Source organism: Vicia villosa, linkage group LG5 (genome assembly GCF_029867415.1).
Source record: "Vicia villosa cultivar HV-30 ecotype Madison, WI linkage group LG5, Vvil1.0, whole genome shotgun sequence".
NCBI lineage: Eukaryota > Viridiplantae > Streptophyta > Magnoliopsida > Fabales > Fabaceae > Vicia > Vicia villosa.
In genome coordinates this window covers 118,168,450-118,193,414 of record NC_081184.1, presented here as the reverse complement: position 1 = coordinate 118,193,414, position 24,965 = coordinate 118,168,450, and the positions used below count along the sequence as shown (strand labels likewise).

The window sequence follows — 24,965 nt, the reverse complement described above, 5'->3', positions numbered from 1 at the left end:
TGTGCTTTACCAAACACACAATGTTCACAAAATTCCATGCATGGCTTTTTCATGTTCTTCAGCAAACATTTCTCACCAAGCAGTGATAGACCCTTTTCAGACATACGCCCAAGGCGCATGTGCCACATCCTCGTACTTTCCGTCTGGTCTTTACTTTTATTGATTCCAACTGCCAAATCACACGTGACAGTTTCCCCCACAAGAGAATAAAGATTCTTGTGACGAACCCCCTTCATCACAACCAACAAACCACGAACAACCTTTAAGACTCCATTTTCTAAGATTATTTTGCAACCATTTTCCTCTAATACACCAAGAGAAATAAGGTTTTTCCGCAAATTAGGGACATGTCTCACGTTCCTCAAAGTCCTTACTGCTCCATCATGCATCTTGATTTGAATTGTATCATACCCTATAATTTTAAAGGCATGGTTATTCCCCATTAAAACTGTACCATCATATGCGCTTTGGTATGTAGTAAACCACTTCCTATTTGGGCACATATGGTGCGAAGCTCCGGAATCAAGCATCCATATTTTGGAGATATCATGATCTTGCTCTGAAACTGAGAAGCAATCATCCTCGCCATTTTAGACATAACTCGCCTCCTGCAAATCTTGTTGTTTTCGTTGTTGGTATACTTCTTGAATAATACTCTCTTATTTGGATAATTTTCTTTAAAGTGCTCAAGCTCGCCACATTTAAAGCATGTTCTTTCCGCAGGAGCTCTAGATTTTGATCTAGACTTCCTGCCCTTTCCCTTTCCTCTTTCATTATTCCGCCCCTACTAGCAAACAATCCTTGTGCCTGCTCGTTATTTTCTCCACCATTACCAGACATTCCACTAGTAGCAACCTTTCGAAGATCATCCGCTAATAGCGATGTTCTAGTCTCATCCATGGTTAGAGTATCACCCACAAGCATCAATGTTTGAACTAGATTTTCATACTTCTTGGTCAATGAAAGAAGCAACTTAAGTGTTTGGTCTTCATCATCAATCTTCACTCCTATATCTTTCAAGTCTGGTATAATCCTATCAAACTTATTGACATAATTCCGGATTGAGATGTCTTCCTCCATTTTGCATGTATATAATCTAGATTTTAAATAGATCCGATTTGTTAGAGTTTTCACCATAAAGTTATTCTCTAACTTTGCCCACACGCCAGCAACCGTTGATTCTTCACTTACCAAGAAAACAACATCCCTCTCAAGACTTAAAATTATGGCTGCCCGTGCTTCAAGATCTAGCTCTTCCCAATCCTCGTCCTTCATACTCACAGATTTTTGTTCTTTCCCTGCTAACGCCTTATGTAATTTTTGTGATATAAGCAAATTTTTCATTTGCATCCTCCAATAGGAAAAATCATTTTTTCCATTGAACTTTTCAATTTCATATTTGCCGACCTTGACCGATCCACTAGAAGAAGCCATTATAGGTTCTGATGCCAATTGTTAGAGATGCAGCGGAATTTTGACTTCTAATAATGATATGAAATACAACTCTCTTAAAGTTAAATAAGAAATTAGTATAACATGAACAATGAATTTGTATGAAGAGATATAACTGTCTAAAGAAGAAAGATTGAATTTGTATATGTTGTTTATATTATTACAAACTAATGATTCATCTTATATAGTAATCCACATACTATAAAATGAATGAAGCATATTACAAAACACATATAAGTCATGTTATTCCTATTATTGTTCCTTACTAATGTTGTATCTTGCCATAATTAGTTTTGACTAATTATTCCCACAAAAGGCTTGAAATAAATGTGTATAATGCAATGGCTTCTGTGTATTCACTTGATAACTCCATTGCTTTACAAAACATGCATACTTTATTGCTTTACAGAATTTTCAACAAAGTTTTCTCTCAAACAACTTAGATTTCCTCACTCGGCATAGAAATTGTTCCAATCAAATCTAGACTCTCATTGATAGGAAGCTAAATGCTAACCCTAACAAAGCTTACAAAACTAAGAGAAACAAGTAAACAAACTAAGAAAATAGAATTAAAAGATAACTTTGATTTTCATTGATTGATTCCAAATGTCTCTATGAGACTACATTATATAATATTCTTAATGGATAATAATAACATAAAAGCCCAAACACTACTAAAAGCCCAATAACCATAATAATAATAATAATATAAGTTCTATTATTACCCTTCTAACTAATATAAATCATATACTACCCTTCTATCATTGCCGCGGGGTTCACTTGAACCTTGTCCTCAAGGTTCGAAAATAAATATGAGAGTGGAGATATTGTTCCCGGATTCCATTGCTTGAATAACAAATTGTCACTTGCAACACAAACTTCAGAATTTGAAAAATCAACTTTCTCACATACATTGACGGGTACAGCGGACGTAGGCGCCTCTGAATTTCCACACAGGGCAGTTTTTCCCACAGCAAACACTAGAAAAAGCATAACCATTGCCTTGAGACCTTTAATCTCTTCTTCTGATATATTTTCAGCCATAACCTTCAATGAAAGTTTCTTGAAGTTATTCATTGCCCTGAATTGTTTCATTATGGATAGAACAACACTATTAATCAGTTTAGCAAATGCTTCCCCGCCTTCTCTCATCCACAGATGTTCAAGGGTTTGTGGTTCACCTGCTTTCTTACAGATGCCATCAGCTGTGTTTTCAGATTCACAGGGGCTCCCAAGCTTTTTCTGAACATCTTCAAATTTTGCGGTAGCTGATGGTGTTGTGCCCGTGGTTCTCTTCGAGTCCAATGCATCTATGGTCAGTGTAGAAACTTCATCCCGAAAGGCATACCAGGAATTACCACAGGCAACGCATTCCAGCTGATAATTGTCATTGTGTCCAACATGGATAATCTCCCTAAAGCCCACCTTAAACTCTGTGCATCTTGAGCAGCGGGCATCTGTCATTTGCATGTGTTGTTTCACATCAGGCTCCTTCTTGGTTAATTCCTCAGCAATCAATTCAATGGGTGTCATATTCAAAATTTTAGAAGGTTCCAACTCTCCATTAAGCAGACGGCGTGCTAGCAATGCATTGTTCTTGAGATTAAAATCCAATTGTCGTAGCTTTTGGTTGTACTTCTGAAACTCTGTTGAAAAGGCCTCGTTGGAAGCTTTCTCAAAAGAAATTATGGCTGAAACAGCCGCATCTGGCCACACAAAAGACTTGGAACTCTTCTGACCCTTGTCTTGACAGTCTTTTGCTGTTTCTGAAGTTTTATCATTGTTGTTGTTTTTTATTTCATCATAATCAGCATTTCCTGATCCATTTCCCTTTTCTACACCCTCATCATAATTACACCCGCACCGAATATGTTGAAGCAGCCTCTCCAACCATTTGTCACGATTTATGTTCCCAGTTAGTGCATTGAAATTCACTAATATGCGATGATGCTCTGAGTTATTACTTACAAAACTCATTGGTGTTTCGGGCTTTGAATGTTGGTCACTCTTTGAAATGCGTTCCTCCTCCCTTGAAACATCAATGGGTGAAATGCTCTTTCTCCTTGAACTTCTTTTATTTTTCATCACCTTCTCCTGATCAGCAGGAGGGGCTTCTTCAGGCTCAATGTCAAGTAGCTCGTCGATGCGTTTCTGAGTTTTTTGAACAAGCTCATCAATTTCTTGCTGTTGAACATCTTCAAAGTCCTTATCAGTCAGCTTCCAGAGTTTCCTTTCCAAAGGGTCATACGCCTTTTGTACAATAAAGCCAGGATGTTGCTTACGTTTCGGAAACTGTTTGTTTAAGGGAGCAAAGTACACCACAGACTTATGCATAACCGACTCTGCAGGAACCTCATCACGGTGAAAACTATAATAAATCTCCCTTGTATCACACGATTTCCAGTTGCCGACACCTTTCTTTTCAGCTTCTCCAGGACGATAAAAGCACCAATTGATAGGAAGCTAAATGCTAACCCTAACAAAGCTTACAAAACTAAGAGAAACAAGTAAACAAACTAAGAAAATAGAATTAAAAGATAACTTTGATTTTCATTGATTGATTTCAAATGTCTCTATGAGACTACATTATATAATATTCTTAATGGATAATAATAACATAAAAGCCCAAACACTACTAAAAGCCCAATAACCATAATAATAATAATAATAATATAAGTTCTATTATTACCCTTCTAACTAATATAAATCATATACTACCCTTCTATCACTCATCATCACAATTATTGGAAACGTTTGATATACCTGGAGCTAAATCAATAACTCCATTGCAAACTACGTCTCTTAACCAAAATTACAAATTCCCGGTAATTGTTTATTTTACCCAAAAACCATACTTTCCTTACTTTGATTGCTATGCTTGCAGATTTGGAGAGATGAAATAATTCCAATAGTTCTCCTTTTAGCATTTTTATTTGATTTGTGTTAGCTTGAAAGTTTACCATATTGAGTTCTCTTTCATTAAGTTGTGCAACATTTTCATTTTTCTGGAAACAGACTAGTTGGTTTGTTGCATCTATGACCATTGTGTTTTTTAAATAATAACATTGAAGACTTCCTAGATGGTGCAACAATGGAAACTCATCTCCAAAACTAGAAGACTTTCTAGGTGGTGCAACAATGGAAACTAATAATCAACATGAGTATGAAGAACATGAAAGAGAAACAATGACTTTACTAAGCTTAGACAACATCTACTACAACAACAATGCAGAAAGTTACTATAAGCTAATCTGTTTCCCTTTTCCAATGATTTCCAATGTCAAACACAACTAATTTTGAACACACTTCTATCAATTGAGATTCTAAAAAGATGTTTTGAACACCCTTGCTATTAGCTTTTGGATTATCCAAACTGTTTGGTTGCATCTTCTTAAAGTCACATAGCGATGAAAAAAGCACATCAAGATGCAAATAGACTAAATTGTAGGTTATATTAACCTTTTAATAAAGAGTAGAGTAAATTCTTGTGGGGATAATTAGTCAAAACTAATTATGAAATGATACAACATTACTCTGATATAAGTCAGGAGAAATAATAGGAAAAGAATGGTTTACATTTATTTGTAATATCATTCAATCATTTTATAGTATGTAATTACTATATAAGTAGAAGCAAGTGAAAAGTTATTATAACAACATAAGCCATACAACATATATACAAAGTAGTTTTCTCTTATAAATTCATCTTTCTTCTTAGACATTTTATTGTTATAGCTACAATATTTCATGTTCAATTTTAGTGAGAGTGATATTTCATATCATTATTAAAAACTAAAATTCCGCTGCAGCACCAACAATTGGTATCAGAGCCAATTGTAAAATTGTAGAGTGGTAAAAACTTTATTATTTTTTATTGGTTATCGAAGATAATGGCTTATACTAATGGAACCGTCAAGGTTTGGAAATATGAAATAGAGAAGTTCAATGGAAAAAATGATTTTTCTTATTGGAGGATGCAGATGAAAAATCTGCTTATATCACAAAAGTTGCATAAGGCATTAGCGGGGAAAGAACAAAAACCTGTGAGTATGAAGGATGAGGATTGGGAAGAGTTAGATCTTGAAGCACGGGCAGCCATAATCTTATGCCTTGAGAGGGATGTTGCTTTCTTTGTTAATGAAGAAGCAACGGCTGCTGGTGTATGGTCAAAGTTAGAGAAAAATTGCATGACGAAAACTCTAACAAATAGAATCTACTTAAAATCCAAATTGTATTTATGCAAGATGGAGGAAGGCACCTCAATCCGTGATTATGTCAATAAGTTTGATAGGATTATATCAGACTTGAAGGATATAGGAGTGAAGATTGATGACGAAGACCGAGCACTTATGTTGCTTCTTTGACCAAGAAGTATGAAAATCTAGTTCAAACATTAATGCTTATGGGTGATACTCTAACCATGGATGAGACTAGAACATCGTTATTAGCGGATGATCTCCGAAAGGTTGCTACTAGTGGGATGTCTGGTAATGGTGGAGAAAATAATGAACAGGCACAAGGGTTGTTTGCTAGTAGGGGAGGAACAATAAAAGAGGAAAGGGTAGGCGCGGCAAGTCTATATCAAAATCTAGATCTCATGCGGAAAGAACATGCTTTAAATGTGGTGAGTTTGGGCACTTTAAAGCAAATTGTCCAGATAAGATGGTATTATTTAAGAAGCATATCAACAACGAAAACAACTCCATAGGTAAACAACAAGAGTTGCAGGAGGCGAGTTATGTCTCAAATGGCGAGGATGATTGCTTCTCAGTTTCAGAGAAAGACCATGATATCTCCAGAAGATGGATGCTTGATTCAGGAGCTTCACACCATATGTGCCCAAATAGGAAGTGGTTTACTACCTACCAAAGCACAGATGGTGGTACAGTTTTAATGGGGAATAACCATGCCTGTAAAATTATGGGGTATGGTACAATACGAATCAAGATGCACGATGGAGCAGTAAGGACTTTGAGGAACGTGAGACATGTCCCTAATTTGCGGAAAAACCTTATTTCTCTGGGTGTATTAGAGGAAAATAGTTGCAAAATAATCTTGGAAAATGGAGTCTTAAAGGTTGTCTGTGGTTTGTTGGTTGTGATGAAGGGGGTTCGTCACAGGAATCTTTATCCTCTTATGGGGGAACTGTCACGGGTGATTTGGCAGTTGGAATCAATAGAAGTAAAGACCAGACAGAATGTATGAGGATATGGCACATGCGCCTTGGGCATATGTCTGAAAAGGGTCTATCACTGTTTGGTGGGAAAAGTTTGCTGAAGAACATGGAAAAGCCATACATGGAATTTTGTGAACATTGTGTGTTTGGCAAAGCACATAGGTTGCGGTTTTCTACAAGCAAGCATAAAAGCGGGGGAATATTAGACTACGTGCATACTGACGTTTGGGGTCCGGCTCCGGTTACTTCTAAGGGTGGTTCCAGGTACTTTGTTACATATGTTGATGATCATTCGAGGTATGCTTGAATTTATTTTCTTAAGCATAAGAATGAGGTATTTGATATTTTCAAGTGTTGGAAAGCAATGGTTGAGAACAGAACGGGTAGAAAGTTGAAAACTTTGCGATCGGATAATGGTACAGAGTATACGGATGGAGCTTTCAAGAGGTTTTGTGATCAGGAAGGCATTGTTAGACACTAGACGGTCAGAGGTACACCACAACAGCATGGAGTCGCGAAAAGACTGAACCGTACACTTCTTGAGAAATCAAGGTGTATGCGCTCTAATTCTGGGCTAGGTCGAGAATGGTGGGCAGAGTCGGTTGCTACGGCTTGTTATGTAGTAAACAGATCCCTACATTCTAGTTTAGGTGGAGACACGCCCTATAGGGTGTGGTCAGGTGAACATGTTGATTATGGAAGACTGGAAATTTTCGGATGCATAACCTATTATCACGTTAAGGATAACAAACTTGATAATAGAGCCAATAAAGCTATCTTTCTAGGATATGCAAAAGGGGTCAAAGGCTATCGTCTTTGGAGTGTAGAAGATTCTAAGTTTGTGGTCAGCAGGGATGTTACATTTGACGAAAAATCTTTGGTAGCTTTGTCAAAAGCTATTAAACCTAATGATGGTGATGTGACAATATCAAATAAGCAAGTTATTGAGATAGAATCTAAAGACCAACCAAATTCTAGTCGTGTTCATGTGGAGAATCCTATCGCCATTGAAGACGAGGAAGAGGATGAACGTGATCATGAGGAGGTTCAGCAGGAAAATACACATGGGTTACAACAACAACAAGAATCTTCGGATGCCACTAAGGCAAAGAGAAACTATAAACTAGTTTAGAAGTTTGGGTCAGACAAACCTCTGAGGCATTATGGGCAGGTTAACTTGGTGGAATATGCACTCTCAGTTGAAGATGATGAGTCGTCACCTTCAAGCAAGCTATCAAAGACAAATATATAGAGAGTTGGTTGGTTTCTATGGAGGAAGAGATGCAATCTCTTCACAAGAACATGACATGGGAGGTGGTCTCATTGCCTGTAGGAAATTCTGCTATCGGTTGTAAGTGGGTGTATAAAAGAAAAGAAGATCATACTAAGTCATACGGTACAAGATATAAGGCTAGACTAGTGGCCAAGGGGTTTGCACAAAAGGAAGAAGTTGATTACAATGAGATAATTTCTCCGGTGGTGAAACATACTTCTATCCGGGTGCTATTTAATTTAGTAGCTCATGGTGATTTTGAGTTGGAACAACTAGACGTGAAGACATTCTTCTTGCATGGAGACTTAGATGAGGAGATATATATGTATCAACATGAGGGATACAAGATTGTGGGTAAAGAGAATCAGGTATGTCGCTTGAGAAAATCGCTTTATGGGTTGAAACAATCTCCTAGACAGTGTCAGTGGTACAAGCGATTTTATTCTTTTATGATAAAACAAGGTTTATCTAGAAGTAGTTATGACAATTGTGTCTATATTCAGAACCTTCATGGAGGTGACTATATCTATCTATTATTGTATGTCGATGACATGCTTATTGCTTCAAAAAGCAAGGTGAAGATAGATAAGTTGAAGTTTAAACTTGGTATAGAGTTCGAGACGAAAAATTTGGGCCTTGCAAAGAAAATATTGGGTATGGATATTAGAAGAGAGCGAATAAATCAGAAATTGTTCTTGAGTAAAAAAGGTTATTTAGAGCGGGTTGTTGAAAGATTTGGACCGAAACGTGCTAAGTCGGTGGTTACTCCATTAGTTCAACATTTTAGGCTTTCTGGTAATCAATCTCTCACTACAGAAGAAGATAAGGCATACATGAAAAATGTACCTTATGGTAGTGCAGTTGGCCGTTTAATGTACGCTATGGTGTGTACACGTCTGGATATTTCACAAGCGGTAAACATTATCAGTGGGTTCATGGCGAATTCGGGAAGGGCGCACTGGGAAGCAGTGAAATGGATTTTGAGGTACTTAAAAGGTACCATTAACGCTAGTTTGTGTTTTGGTGGAGATACATGTCAAATAAGTGGGTTTGTTGATTCAGATTATGCTGGCGATCTAGATAGACGACGATCTACTATTGGTTATGTGTTTCAAATACATGGTGCTCCAGTTAGTTGGCAGTCGATGTTACAGTCTACAGTGACACTCTCAACTACGGAAGCCGAGTACATGGCCGTAACAGAAGGAGTAAAGGAAGCATTGTGGCTGAGGGGTCTTCTAGGTGATCTGGGCGTTAAGCAAGAATGCTTGAGACTAATGTGTGATAGTCAAAGTTCAATTCATTTGGCTAAGAATTAGGTTCATCATGCTCGGACCAAGCATATTGATGTAAGGTATCATTTTGTACGGGATGTTGTAGAGGAAGGTCATATTTTTCTTACGAAGGTACATACCGATGATAACCCAGCAGACATGTTAACCAAGGTTATGTCAAGTAGCAAGTTCCAACCTTGCTTGAACTTGCTAAATATTATTTCATATTCGTCCAAAATTTGAATGTTTCAAATTATGCACGAGGTGGAGAATTGTGGGAATAATTGGTCAAAACTAATTATGGAATGATGCAACATTACTCTGATATAAGTCCGGAGAAATAATAGGAAAATAATGATTTACATTTATTTGTAATATGATTCAATCATTTTATAGTATGTAATTACTATATAAGTAGAAGCAAGTGAAAAGTTATTATTATAACAAATAAAGCAATACAACATATATACAAAGTAGTTTTCTCTTATAAATTTATCTTTCTTCTGCGACATTTAATTACTTCATACAAGTTTATTGTTATAGCTACAATATTTCATGATCAACTTTAGTGAGGGTGATATTTCATATCATTATTAGAAGCCAAAATTCCAATGCGACACCAACAATATGGCTTCTAATAATGATATGAAATATAACCCTCACTAATGTTGATCATGAAATTTTGTAGCTATAACAATAAACTTGTATGAAGTAATAAAATGTCTAAGAAAAAAGATTAATTTATAAGAGAAAACTATTATATTATATATATATATATATATATATATATATATATATATATATATATATATATATATATATATATATATATATATATATATATATATATATATATATATATATCATACAATATAATAAAGCAAAATGAGTATTTTGGCAAGTTTGCTACTTGGCACTCTCTCATGCATTCTTCTATTTATATTTTTACTATAAAAAGAAAGTTTCTTATATTATCTTATTATTATTTTTTATTATTTAATTAATTATTTACTTTTAATTAAAACAATTTAACAGTCCTATTTTATACCCTTAAATGTCATTTCATCCTTATAATCATTACTACCCCTAATTAAATATTACAATTAATATTTACAGCCAACTCTTCTATTTTCAAAACAACTTTTTACATGTCAAATAATTATCATTTTCAAAACGTGTTTTCCCAATAATTATTTTTACTTCCAAGACTTTGATACTACATCCAAGGTTTCACTTCACTATTTAGCCAATATTCTTTCATCTCTCCAATGTTAACACCAATAGCATTTCTCTTCTATTTGTAGACTCGCTCTTCTATATCAGTTAACTTTCTTTCAACAGGTAAACATAATAAAAATTGTAACATATCCTTTCACATATTGTATATACCATTTGCGATCTACGATTTTAAATTTATTATTGTGCATACTGATTGTTTGTTTATTTACGATCATTTTGTCCGATTTTCTTGCAAAATAATTTCTTGCCCGATTTTCCATTTTCTTCACTATTCAGATTTCATTCTCAAACATTTCTTGCATTGTCTTTCAATAATTTAAAACAAACAATATTGCTCATGGATTGTTTATTTTTCTTATTTGAATTTGTGTTTTAACTTTTGAAGAAAAATAAAGAAACTATTGAAGGATTAGTTTATCTGTTTTAACTACATCTATTTTATATTTTTAGAATTTTCTACGGCTTGGAGAGATGGTGTAGTTGAGTAATTTGCATGGAAAAGTAGAGAGTTTCTAAGGAAGTTTTGCGATGCAAAGATGGAGTTGTTTGTTACTATGATCTGATGGAATATTTTGGGTATTATATTTTAATATGATTTTTGAAGCATGAAATTTCCAAATGTTTTTAATGTGTTGGTTTAATAAATGGATATGAAATTAAATGTTGAAGAAGAAATATTGTTTGCTTTAAATTATTGACCAATACTTAAAGAGACGTAAAATATGAAAATAACAATTATTTGTATTTATTTGTGGTTTTTGTTTTGTTTCACTTTTAATAATATCAATTAACACTAATGTCGTATAAAATTAAAAATAATAGTATATAATAATAATAAATATTAATAATGTGATAATAATCTTTATCGATTCTCCCAATCTTTTAATTCATAATCTTATTTATAATCTTTATCAATTCTTCTAACACCTAATTGTCTTTTTTTTTATTTTCAATATTATCAGTGTAAATGCAATATATTGGTCACTATCTTTAAAATTAATTCATAACGTGATTTCCATCAGTTGTAAAGCAAAATAAAATCCTATAGAAAAAAATTATATTTCTTAAATGATTAGATAGTGCTTCCAAAATAAATATATTATTCGAATAAATAATTATGTTGTTGATTATGTAATAACTATATATTATTGATAAAAGACTTAAAAAATGCAAGCAATTTTCATTGAGTTTGTTTTAAAATATGTGAAAAATATTATGCTAGGATTTATAAATGGGAATGAAATTAAATTTGAAGATGACCATATTATTTTGTTTTTATAAACATTGATTCAATTAATTATGACATGATATAAGAAACAAAACTGACTAAAAAATTATGATGGGTGAATACACATATTTTTTATGCTGATCAGTATTTTATTTTCCTTTCTTATTTTATTTTATTTTTCTCAATATATTATTATATATTAATAGAATAATGCTAAATGTTACGACAGTATTTTTCGTGGAAACCACACGACCGTGTATTCAACCATGCAGTTGTTTTATATTTTTTTCATTTATTGTAATTAATACTTGATTTAAAATAATAAATATTTAGTCAATAGAAAGGATGTAAAGCTACATACATATTCGTTGTTTTCGTTGATGAAATATTTCGCACACTATAGCATCACTCATATTAATATTACTTGACTTGTGCGTTCAAATGCACATGTCTATTGCTAACTAAATATTATTACTCATATTTTGTCTTAATTTGAAACAAAGTACAACATATTATATATCATCAACATTTATATATACGTTACTCTTTAAAATCTAAAAATTGCAAAAAATTTATGCTGACTTTGTTAATGCATAGGTCAAAAAAATGGGTAGACAAAATAAGGGGTGTGACCCTCTTCGAAATAAAATTAACATTTTTATGAAGTCTTTTTACTATACACTAAGTATGTAATTGAAATATTTGGAGTATAAACAAATTTATGTATTATTTTAAAACAATATTAATTAATACATTATTTTATTATTTTTTATAAATGGCAATAAGGTAAAAATGTATTTATAAACAAGAAAAGTCAATTGTTGATACAATTATTCTTATAAACGGAAATAAATTTCAAATATTTTTATAAACGAGAAAAAGTCAATTGTTTATACAATTATTTTTATAAAAGAGAATAAGTTACAAATATTTTTATAAACGAGAAAAAGTTAACTATTGATACAATTATTTTTATAAACGAAAATAAGTTAGAAATATTTTTATAGACAAGAAAAAGTCAATTATTGATACAATTATTTTTATATTCAAAATAAGTTACAAATATTTGATTAATACACAAATTTATTATTATAAAATTTGATACGGTAAAATTTGGACAATTTATATTCTCTTACTATATATTTAATAAAGATCAATAACTTAATTTGATATATTGCGTTATAAAGATCATTTGTGTTAGTAAATTATTTTAGAGGCTAATGTAGTTTGACATTCTGTTTTTGTTTTAGTGAATGAGATGATATAATTTTATTCTATAAAACATATATAATTATATATTATTATTATTATTGAATAGATTCATATTAAAACGGATTTTAGTTTATAACTAAAATACACTTTAATATTTATGATATATTTAAATTTAGTATTAGAAATATGTACAATGAAATTACACACTAAAAACTACTATAAATATTTATTTTAAATATGAGATAATTATGATGTATGAAAAACACAACTTTCTTATGAAAAACACAAATTTGTTATTCTTTTTATTCAATTGATTTATTATATATTAAATAAAAGATCTATTTTATATATTTTATGCCCTAGGGACCAAGACTATTTAATTTTTTATTATTTAATTTATTTTCTCTTCTAAAATAGACCATACATACGGGTCAAAACTACTTAATTTGTATATATAATTTTATTGAATTAACACAATTTCCTTTTAAATATTAATAAAATAATTCTACACTATACAATTAATTCATATTTGGATCAGAAACACGAATTTAGATATTTTTTTATTTTTTATTTTTAAAATGAGATTTTTACTTAGAAAGTATTTAACCCGTGCCTCGCACGGGTCTAAGTACGTGTGTATATATATATATATATATATATATATATATATATATATATATATATATATATATATATATATATATATATATATATATATATATGTTGCATTGCTTATATTGTTATAATAATTTTTCACTTGCTTCTACTTATATAGTAATTACATATTATAAAATGATTAAATAATATTACAAATAAATGTAAACCATTCTTTTCTTATTATTACTCCTGACTTATATGAGAGTAATGTTGCATCATTCCATAATTAGTTTTGATTAATTATTTCCACAATTCTCAAAACAGGTGGGAAAAGAGTAAGATGTAACCATGCGCCTCTCAATAGAGAAAAGTATAATATATCTCTGAAAAATTTACTTCCTACCCCTACAATTGTCTTTCTACCCCTACAATCAAATTTTTTGGACGAAATTACCCTCGTATAAATAGGTAAATTTTTTTTCATTTTCAACTTTTTACTGATTTTGAACAAACACTCTCCCTTCTCTCCACGAAATACGCTCCGGAACCCTTCAGAAGACTCTTCCGGTTCACAAAATCACCAAACCGGAACACATTTGGTAAGTGATCCGGTTTGCAAAATTTCAAAAAATCAGAAGAAAAAAAAATACACACCGGAACACATTTCCAAACTGTTCCGGTTTGTAAAATGCTCACCGGAACACTTTCACCAACTGTTCCGGTATGGCCAAAATGCTCACCTGAACAGTTTCGAAATGTGTTCCGGTGAGCATTTTACAAACCGGAACAGTTTGGAAATGTGTTCCGGTGTGTATTTTTTTTCTGATTTTTTGAAATTTTGCAAACCGGATCACTTACCAAATGTGTTCCGGGAAAGAAAAAAACTGAACCGGAACTGTTTTCAAAAGTCTTCCGGTTTGTAATTTTGTGAACCGGAACTCTTACCTCAAGTGTTCCGTTTTTTATGCGCGTAGGGGTGCAGATTTCAAATTTTTTTGACTTTTTGGAAAAATGGTAAAAAGTAAAATGGTAAAATGGTTATTAGTGTTTGAGGGTAAAATTGTCATTTTTAAAAAATTGTAGGGGTGGGAAGGTAAATGTAGGGGTAGGAAGTAAAATTTTCTATATCTCTTACTGAACCTAACTGACCCTAAAATTAGTTCCTAACAATAATATCTCTATTTTGAACCTGGCCGGCTCTAATAAGAATTGTCATGACTCATGAGAGAAAAAGCCTTGATAAATGATTTTTTATGCAAACAAACAACCTGTATTTGTTCATAACAACTGATTCGTGTGATCGTATTTTGCAGACAAACTAAAGCCATGGTCAATTGGTCATGAATGCCTAACTACTTGATACATACACAAATCAGAAAGTTAAAAACATACTTTTACTACACTGCTATATTAACGTATCAAACTTTAATGCCAAAGCGACCTTACCTGCAGCCAAAGAAGCCTTTGTGAGCCGATAAACCAGAAGGATGTGCAGCTTTTAGAATGTGAGGCATGGTTGCGTCAATTAACCTGACATGTACATGTTCATCAAAAAGTTTCGAAGAATTTTTTTCGACAAGAGAAGAACACTATTTAGTTTAAGAAAACAAATACAGGAAAAATACATACTTACTATTGTAAGACCACATCAGTGATTCCATAACTAGTTTTTAAGATTTGTCATAAGCAGTATTATACAATTATTAGTTGTTTTTCTTAGCATGAAATGAACATTCGTGTTTTTCTACATCACAATGAACTTATCACTTATAGGTTCAATGTTGTACCTAAATCCAGTCAATGTAAAAAAACTATCGACTATTTGATTCGAATATTAAATCTAATTAAATACACCTAGAATATAATTCGCCGATTATTTTATTCCTAAATATTTTATACATCTAGAAAAATGCAGCTGTCCTTCGCAATACAATTATCTTTTTTAGAAAATTCGAGACGCGTAGAAATTTAAAGAATATAGTTATTAAAAAGTTCGTTGTATTTTTGGATAAATACTATCAATAGTTATCAATTCGTCATTATTTTATTCAATAATTCAGACATTCAACTGTCAGACGAAATTCTAATTAATAGAAATTTTAGCATATATGTTAATATTGTTGTCTTTCTCAATACGAAATGAATAAGTCTGATTTTTCGGACTGAGAATGATCATTTGCATTTAGATTATTTTTAACAAATGACATTATTCAATTATTAAACATAAGAAATTCTAAGAGTAGTAACAAAACAAATAAAAGAATGAAAGCCATGAAAGGAAACTAGTTAGGATTTAATGTAAGCTCTCAATATTTTTCTCCTATAAATCCCCTTCATCCTCAACCTATCACTTCACACCAACACAAGCCATTGTTCCTTGTATAATCACACCAAAAGTTCTCTCTTTTCTCTACAATGACTTTTACTCCAAACCCACCACCAAACTACTTCTTACTCTCTCCTGAAAACCATAAAAATCACAAAAATAGAAGAAACAGTAACCACAATAGTCATGAACTACAGAAAAACAGTTGGCACTATTCCAGCTCAAAGTTTACACCTTTAGTTGCTAATAGAAGTGATGCTACTGCTGCTGGTGTTCAATCTGCTGGAAGTGGCAGTGACAGAGCTGCATTTTTATCTACATTGGGCCTTTCATTGGATTGTGAGAAATCAAGGGTTGCACCTGTGATCTCTGGGACGAGTCCAGCCCGGTTCACCACGAAGATGAACTCTGGAATGGCAAGGGTGGCACCTTAAAACCACATTCATAGCCCTGCTGCAGATGAGGCCCTTTGTTGTCTCTTCAAAGCAGGTAAAAATGATGATGCTATTAATCATATTTTTGTTTCATATGAACCTGAGCTATGGGAAGAAGACTATGTTTATATGCTCAAAAAGTTATGTAATACCGGTAACTTTTTGTTGACGAAAACATGCTTTGATTTTATTATTTCGAAGCAAAATGGGAGGGTTGCTAAAGGTAAGCTGACCAGCACTATGATTGGTGCTCTTGGTAAGTTAGGAGAGGTTAATCATGCCTTGAGGTTGTTTGAAACTGCTAGGCTTGAAGGGTATGGAAACAACGTGTATTCCTTTTCGGCCATGATTAGTGCATATGGTCGAAATGGGCGCTTCCATGATGCTATAGATTTATTTAGTTCCATGAGTAGCCCGGGACTTGAACCTGACATGATCATGTACAATTCGTTAATTGATGCCGGGTTAAAAGGGGAAATGAATTTTGATGAACCTATTGATAAGTGCAAAGAGATAGAAAAAGGAATCAAGCCAAATGTGGTCAATTTCAACTCCATAATTAATGCATCTCGACAATCGCCGTCTTTGGACCATGGAGTTAATGGTTCTTCGCGAGCCATCGAGTATCCAATTGAAGAATCATCTTGTGTCCTTATTGATGGCACTTTTCAGGATATGAAGGGCGGCGACTGTATCTTGAAGGTGTTCGAGCAACTTGCTGCTGAAAACGCAGGTCATATAAAGAAGGATAGGAGGGGAAGACAAGAACAGCACTGCATACTGTGGTTCTTACAAAAAATGCATGAGATGCATATTAAACCAAATCTTGTCACATTTTCGGCCATTTTGAATGCTTCCAGGTAATTTACTTTAAAACTATTTTTTTTTCATTATCTTGAATTATACTCTTTTATTATGTGAACGTTGATACACTTGCGAGCATATATGACCAACCTCGGAGCTCAAAATTTGATCCATTTTGATGTAGTCATTGCAATTCGCTTGAGGATGCTTCAAAGATGCTAGACTCGCTCCGTTTGTTTGATAGCCAAGTGTATGATGTAACCCATGGACTGTTGATGGGTTACAGAGAAGAAGTATGGGTTCGGGCTAAAACTCTGTTTGAAGAAATGAGGTATATGGATTCTTCAACTGTGTCCACCTTTTATAACGCCCTCACAGATATGTTGTGGAACTTTGGTCAGGTAAAGTTCAGCCATTAGAAATTTTGCTAGTTTTGCACTACTTTGTTTATCTAACACTCTTATTTTTATAAATTAACATCAGAGACACGGAGCTCAAATGGTTGTAATTAAAGGGATATGCCGAAATGTGTGGAGAGGCAAAAGGTCGATTTCTTGTTTGGATCTGCATTAGATGTCTTGTGGTGCTGCTAGTGTAATGGTTCATGCATGGTTGCTTAATTTGCTTGTTCTGCGTGATGGTTCACAAGCTGCAGATCCATCACATAAGTATCCAGCTCTTGGCAATTAGATTGATAGAAGTTATGTAATAGTGACACTTTAGATTGAATGTGTGTCTAGTCCCTAAACCCGATTACTAGTGTCGTTGTGTCTTGTTCTTCTTCGTGTCGGAGTTTTACCCATGTGGTTACAAGTTTCTTATTGTGTTGGGTCTAACCAAAAAAAAAATTCTCTTGTTGCTTTCTTAGTTTAAATAAAGTTCCTTGAATTCAATGTATTTGTATTTTTCTCAGCGTCTTGTATTGCCCTGTTATAGTGGCAAAATAAAAATAAATGAATAATAGTACTATGTTGCTCCCTTTGATTTTTGTTCTTCTTTACTCAATCTCATTGCATTATTGCAGGTTTTAACAGTTATAAGTTATAATCTCCTAACTTTCATGACCGAAAACATTATCTCAATGTGTAGTTTTGTGTGAGTACTTGAATTGAACAGATAGTATAGTCACGAAATAAATATGAATACAAACAAGATTAGATTTATGTACCTGGTGAAAAAAGGCATTGTGATGAAGTTTCAGTATCATGAAGAAACCGGCTTGTGTTGGACATCATTGAACCTTGATACCAGTGGAAGAATGGAGCATCCCTCATTATTGATTAATTGATTCTTTTAAATTGGTAATGTGTCCTACTTCTTGTTTCCGATTTTGGATTTCTCCGGTTAAGTTTTCGTTTTCAGATTCGGTAATTTGTGCAGTTGTTATGTGGTTACCTCCTTCCACATTTTTACGCTCTCGCGTTGCTTTCGGTTACGGTTTTGGTTTTTGATTTCATAATGTGTGCGGATTTTAAATAAATCAAAGGGTTGTGATTAACTCGTGGTTAAAATATCTCACACCTTTCAAATACACATCAATTAAATTCTATAAAAATATAAAATTATAAAATTAAAATGTACTTATAACTGCTTAAATAGAAAAATTATAAAATTTGCCATCCAACTATTATTAGAAAAGGTTAAAGGTAGTGAACTCTAGGTGAAAATTAGTTTTACATTATCATCCAATAGAATTATAATATTCAGTCATTTCATATAGCATTTTAAAATTAAAAGCACTACTTGACGGAATTAAAAGCATGACTTAACAGAATACACGTCCATGATTGATTGACAATATAAAAATACTTTACATGTCAATACATACTCTTTTTTTTCTAATTCAAAAACATCCCAAATTTATTGTTATTCTTACATAATATTTATTTGAGTTAGTTTATCAAGACCAAAATTCCGCTACTATTATCCCTTCACCCTTAATTTTACATGCTTTGATCAAAATACCCATATATAAATACTTTTATGTTTCAAAATTTTCTTTTGTTTTTACTCATTACAATTTACAGCTATGTGATCCAATGAAAGAAAGTAAGAGAATTTAAGAAAATTAATGGAAAACACTATTTGACTAAGAAAAAACTATTTAATGACGGTTTGATACAGTTTGAAAATTTTGCAACAACAATTTAGAAAATTAATGGAAAACACTATTTGACTAAGAAAAAACTATTTAATGACGGTTTGATACAGTTTGATATTTGGAACCAGTGTTTTGAATAGTATCAAGTCAAAATTTTAGTTCAGTTACTGCTTAAAAAGGTTCATTTAAATTGAACTTTTATTTTAATTTGATTTGATTCGGTTTTTCTGCTGTGTTGTAGTACTATCTATATACACAGTCCTACTAAGTACATTCAAAGAATATATCTAACATAGGAAATGGATTCTCTCATGCGACATGAGTCCATTAAATCATCACTATACATTTTGTTGAAGACTACACTTTGAATATACCGTTTCAAATCTCCACCATAAATATATCGTTAGTTGATACTGAGAGAGCACATGGATAGTACAAAATTAATTTATGATCCGAGAACAACATACCAAAATGCTACTAGTATTGGTCAGTACTTCAAAAATACCACATAATCATCTATACACCATGGATAAAAAAGCTCAAAAAACACTTGAACCCTGCATATAAATTATAGTTGCCAATCTATGGGACTTATCCCCATTTGCTTCAGATGTTGGTTAGTTTGAGAGAAGTGCCTGTTCAGATAAAATCAAATAAATACAGCAGAGTAAGAATTAAAAACTGCATAGATAGATAGAAGGAAAACTGATTAGATGTTTGTATATTTAAATCTTATGCATTGTGAATTTCAACTTGTTTTAAGAATCTTCAACAAAACTCCTAGAGGTAGGCCTTTTGGTGAAGATTTGGAACGTGAGAGTGTGTTCCTTTCAAATATCTCAAGTTCAAAACCAACTAGGTGCTACTGATTCATGTGTTGGATCGGTCTATACAGAATTTTGCTTTAACTTTAAATGGATCCCGCTAGTAGATGGTTGGAGTGATCATCTTTGATTAGTTAGTCTCACGGCTAGATACCAATTTTTCAAAAAAAAATCTTTAACAAAACTTAGCAGGCTTCGATTAGTCGATCCCAATGCCGGATACTAAATTTTCAAAAAGTCTTTAACAGAGCTAAACAAGATTCAATTCAATAAACAGGAACTTTAAGCAGTAGTGAGACACCCTAGGTGGTCTATGGAGGACATTTACTATGAGATAAACTGTTTCCCTTTTTCAATGACTTCCAATGTCAAACGCAACTAATTTTGAGCACACTTCTATCATTTGAGATTCTAAAAGATGTTTTGAACACCCATGCTGTTAGCTTTTGGATTATCCAAAAAGTTGTTGCATCTTCTTAAAGTCACATAGGGGTGAAAAAAGCTCATCAAGATGCTCATTCACTTCGGAATAGACTGACTAATAGTAGGTTATATTAACCACTTTTAAATAAAGAGTAGAGTAAATTCTCAAAACAGATGGGAAAAGAGTAAGATGTATGCACCTCTCTAGAGAAAAAAAGGATAATATATCACCTACTCAACCTAGCTGACCCTAAAATTAGTGCCTAACAATAACATCTCTACTTTGAACCTGACAGGCTCCAATAAGAATTGTCATGTGACAAAAAGCCTCGATAAATTATTTTTTATACAAACAAACAATTCAATATTTTGTTAATAACAACTGACTAGTGTGAGCTTATTTTGCGGACAAACTAAAGTCATGGTCAATTGGTCATGAATGCCTAACTACTTGATACATACACAAAGCAGAAAGTTAAACATACTTTTACTACACTGCTAACATAATAAATTTTCATGCCAAAGAGGCCTTACTTGCAGCCAAAGAAGCCTCTATGTGCAGATAAACCAGAAGGATGTGCCGCTTTTAGAATGTGATGCTTGGTTGCATCAATTAACCTGACATGTACATGCTCATCAAAAAGTTTCAAAGAATTTATTTGCCATAAAAGAGAAGAATCCTAAGAAAACAATTTTTGAAAAATGTATGCTTACTCTTGAAGAATAACTCATTTGTCTGCTATTACTCAAAAATAGGCATTTATTCAAAATTTATATAATTCTTTAATTAGGCTGGAATTGAAAAACTATCAAGGTGACTATTGTAAGACCACATCAGTGATTCCATAACTAGTTTCTAAGATTTGTCAGTGTTATACAACAGCAGTACCTAAGTTTCTCCTGAGCAGACTTTCCCCACAGCAGAAACACAACCCCTTCTTTCTTCTGCGAGATTGTCTTGATAACAGCATCAGTAAATTGTTCCCAGCCTTTTTTTGCATGAGAATTTGCTTGGTGCTTCCTGACTGAATTGAAAGCTAGTTATAAAATAATAGAATACAAGCATAAATGCATAATACACCAGACATAGTCATAGTAAGGGTATTGTCATGCTAGATGACGCAAGAAGTGAAATAAAAAAACAACATAATCGAATACATGCATAAACGCGTGGTACACCAAACATAATCATAATGAGAGTATTGTCATACTAGATGACTCAAGAAGCGAAATAAAAACAGTTTATGACCTACAAGTAACCAATACTCTATTAGAAATTCACAAAAATCTTGCATATCTAACCTGTGAGAACAGCGTTGAGTAAGAGAACGCCCTGAAATTAAATTAAAACCGTGGTCAGAATATTTTGAAACAAAACATCCACTAGTTAAAGTCATCCACTAACAACACTTAAGCCATCTGCACAAATGAGTCAATGAGCTAGAGAGAAATCCCTTAATTTAGGACAGAAACTTTTCTGACAAGCCCATCTAACTGTTCAATAAAATTAACCAACAGTTAAATCTGTGAATTTAATTTATTTGCATATGTTCTTATTTCATCGTCTACAAGTTGAGAATCACATTGGTCGTCTTTGTTGTCATGATTATTTTGCAAAAGACGATACTTCTCCATGTTAGAGAGTATCTGACAGACAGTACAGTGTTAAAAAATACAATGTGTCCACTTAGCCAGGATTGTTTAATTGCAAGTGTAAACAAACAAGTCTACAGATCCAAAATTCATTTTAGTACATCTAGTTATGCATCCTTTCTTGCAGCAAACTGAGGTCATTAAATAAAATCACTGTGCATAAAGAAATATATTTAAGCACAGATAGAAACTTTTTCAATAATCACAATATCAAATAATCAAATATTCAAGCAACAACAGTTTTCTAGAAGCTTTTACACAATCTAAAAAATTAAACATTTATAGCTTAACCAATCAGGCACCGAGTAACTGACTCATTTTAGTGCTATTTGGACATATTACATTACTCAAAACACAAATTCCCTATTTGCAATCTTTGAAGGAAACAACATTAAAACTTAAAAGGGAACAACAAAAATTGCAGAATTAGGTTAGTAAGCAATGGTTACCTGCACGGCCCATTTTTCAAGATTACCCTGAGATGGAATTGAACAGCCAAGGTCTTGCTTGAGCTCCTTAAATATATTTACCAAACTAGATGGAACTTTGATTCCCTCCGGTACAGAGAACGAAAGCCCCATTGCTTGACCAGGTCCATGATAAGGATCCTAAAATAAAACAAATTCAAAATCAGTAACATAAATTAGAGGTAGAAAACTTTAAAAAACAAATACAGATTAAAATCCAAAAACCTGGCCAAGTATCACGGCCTTAACAGAATGAAAAGGAGTAGTGTTAAGAGCATTGAAGATCAAATGCTGAGGAGGATACACAGAATCATCTCTAGTAGAACAAATCTCCGTTTCAACGAACTTCGAAAGATTAACGGCATACGATTTCTGAAATTCTCCAGATAAAGCCTCCAACCACGATTCCTCCACAAGCAACTCTTCTAGTTTCACGCAACCCGCAACTGAAGATTCTGTAAAACAATAACATTAGAAACAAAAGAATCGTTAATTTATAGTATATCTAAGCAATGTGCATTAACAAATTAACATGCCTTTGTGTTTGGAAATCCTGTCGATGCAGATTTTGAGGTTTCGTTTGGACAGAGCGAGGCTCTTATTGAATTCGATGCGAGATTTTTGGTCGACGGAGAGGGTGGAGGAGGCATGGGTGGTATCTTCGGATTTGCAGATAGTGGTGAGAGTGGGTTTCAAGCGTTTGGGAGCTCGGTTGAAAAAATCGGTTAGGGTTTTGGAGGATGCGGAAGCCATTTTCTTCCAAAATGAAGAATGGAGGAGAGTCTTGTGTGGCGGGAAAGTACATAAAGCGTCTTTATATGTGTCAATAAATAAATACCAAGAGAACTATTACTCAATTGTGGCTCAAATTTCGGGTCAAAAGGTTAAAATTGAGTCACACTCAATATATTTTTTTATAAGAGAAATGCTAAGAACACTCTCTCAAACACTTACTCTTTTATTGGATGAAACATGTGTGGGTCCTACCACTTTATGTGGGACCTACTTTCAAAGTGAGAGACCCACACATGTTTCAACCAATAAAAAAGTGAGTGCTTAAGAGAGTGTTGAAAAGAGAGTGTTGCTAGCACTCCTCTTTTTATAAATTGTTTCGGAAATACATATGTGTATTCGCACTAAATATAATCTGGAGATGTATTTCCGTAATTACACAAGACAATAAATTTTAAGTTTGTTTTAGTGATGACCATATGAAATTGACGATATATATTATAGTCATATTATGAATCAGTAAGTAATCCCGAGTTTATAAACTCTAAAAGATCTCAAAGGCAATTTGTGTAGAAAAGTGCAAAGAAAAGTGTTTGTGATTAAAACTATCAAATACTTGAATGTGAACAAAGTGAATGTAAATTTGAATTGAAATAATATAAAATTGCTTTGGAGAAGTAAAATAGACAAAAAGCATAACAACTTTCATAAGATAAATGCATGCTTTAATTTAAAAGTCTTACAGAAATTTAAAGGGAGGACGTAGACTCATACATTTTTTATAAATTGTTTTTCTCTTTAACTTGGATACTCTAGTTTTATAGAGAATGAGTGAATTTTGCGACCTTTGACCATAACAATGAGATCAACTTATATATTACTACAATGTTAATCAATGACAATGATATTCTCTACAAAATTCGACATGTGTTTTCTTACATGGGCATCAGCCTCCCAGTTTGCTTCCACGCGTCTTTAATGTTAAAACGGTTGCAAACCCTCCACCATATTGATAATTGTGCTGATAAGCCTTTGAACCTCTTAATTTCCTCTTACGAAAGTCTTTGGTCAACTCCTACAGTGTTATTGAGACATCTTCACATCACCTAATCATAAGACTTAAGAATATCTTAAGTACCCAACATCTGGTGGACGTGTCGAACTCAACACTTGTCGAAGAGCTTATTTGTACAACTCTTTCCAAGATTCGGGACATGTTTTAAAAAGAGAGTGATCTTAATCTTGTGGATCTATTCCTAAGACTCCTCCAAACCAAGCTTCATGTGTATTAGAATACCATATGTACTAACTCATCTGATAGGTCAGTCGAACCATCTTATCTTAGTCGACATAGTTAGTATGTCAAAGCATTTAATTGAGTCTCTCACATTTAGCATTTTCCAACATGGTTATTATCATTCTCTGCTGAACTCTTCAACAAAAAAATTCATGCAAACAGATGACCCCAAAAATGTTATTTTCAATCATATGTATCAGATGGAAGAAATGTGGCATTTTTTAGAATCGATCGACATTGTTCAAGATAGCATGTACACATCATAGTCATCATGAATATTTTTCACCAAAATGTCCCATCAAAGATGTGTCTGCAGATTGTTATCATCACTCCGATTTTCTAGAATATTTATAGGCCACGAAATTAAATTTCATTAAAAGAAATCATTTTATTTTATTTTTTCCAAAAATTAAATGTCACATGTCCACTTGAAAACGACAGTATTTGATTTTT

General features: G+C 33.0%; 2 protein-coding genes and 1 pseudogene across 2 annotated transcripts; 1 reads left to right on the top strand and 2 right to left on the bottom strand.

Moving 5' to 3' along the window:
* Positions 1–2,202: 2,202 nt before the first annotated feature.
* Positions 2,203–4,496, bottom strand: LOC131605248 (uncharacterized). Its single transcript, XM_058877626.1, has 2 exons — positions 4,413–4,496; positions 2,203–3,915 (listed from the first exon to the last, which is right to left on the bottom strand). The coding sequence occupies exons 1-2, from the start codon at positions 4,494–4,496 to the stop codon at positions 2,203–2,205; spliced, it is 1,797 nt and encodes a 598-aa protein (XP_058733609.1).
* An 11,370-nt stretch (positions 4,497–15,866) lies between these two features.
* Positions 15,867–17,774, top strand: LOC131605247 (pentatricopeptide repeat-containing protein GUN1, chloroplastic-like; annotated as a pseudogene).
* Positions 17,775–19,487: 1,713 nt separating this feature from the next.
* Positions 19,488–23,296, bottom strand: LOC131607114 (uracil-DNA glycosylase, mitochondrial). Its single transcript, XM_058879151.1, has 7 exons — positions 23,020–23,296; positions 22,709–22,938; positions 22,466–22,624; positions 21,666–21,696; positions 21,253–21,388; positions 20,898–20,981; positions 19,488–19,751 (listed from the first exon to the last, which is right to left on the bottom strand). Exons 1-7 carry the CDS (start codon positions 23,234–23,236, stop codon positions 19,685–19,687), a joined length of 924 nt encoding a protein of 307 aa, XP_058735134.1. The 5' UTR covers positions 23,237–23,296; the 3' UTR covers positions 19,488–19,684.
* Between the last annotated feature and the right edge of the window lie 1,669 nt (positions 23,297–24,965).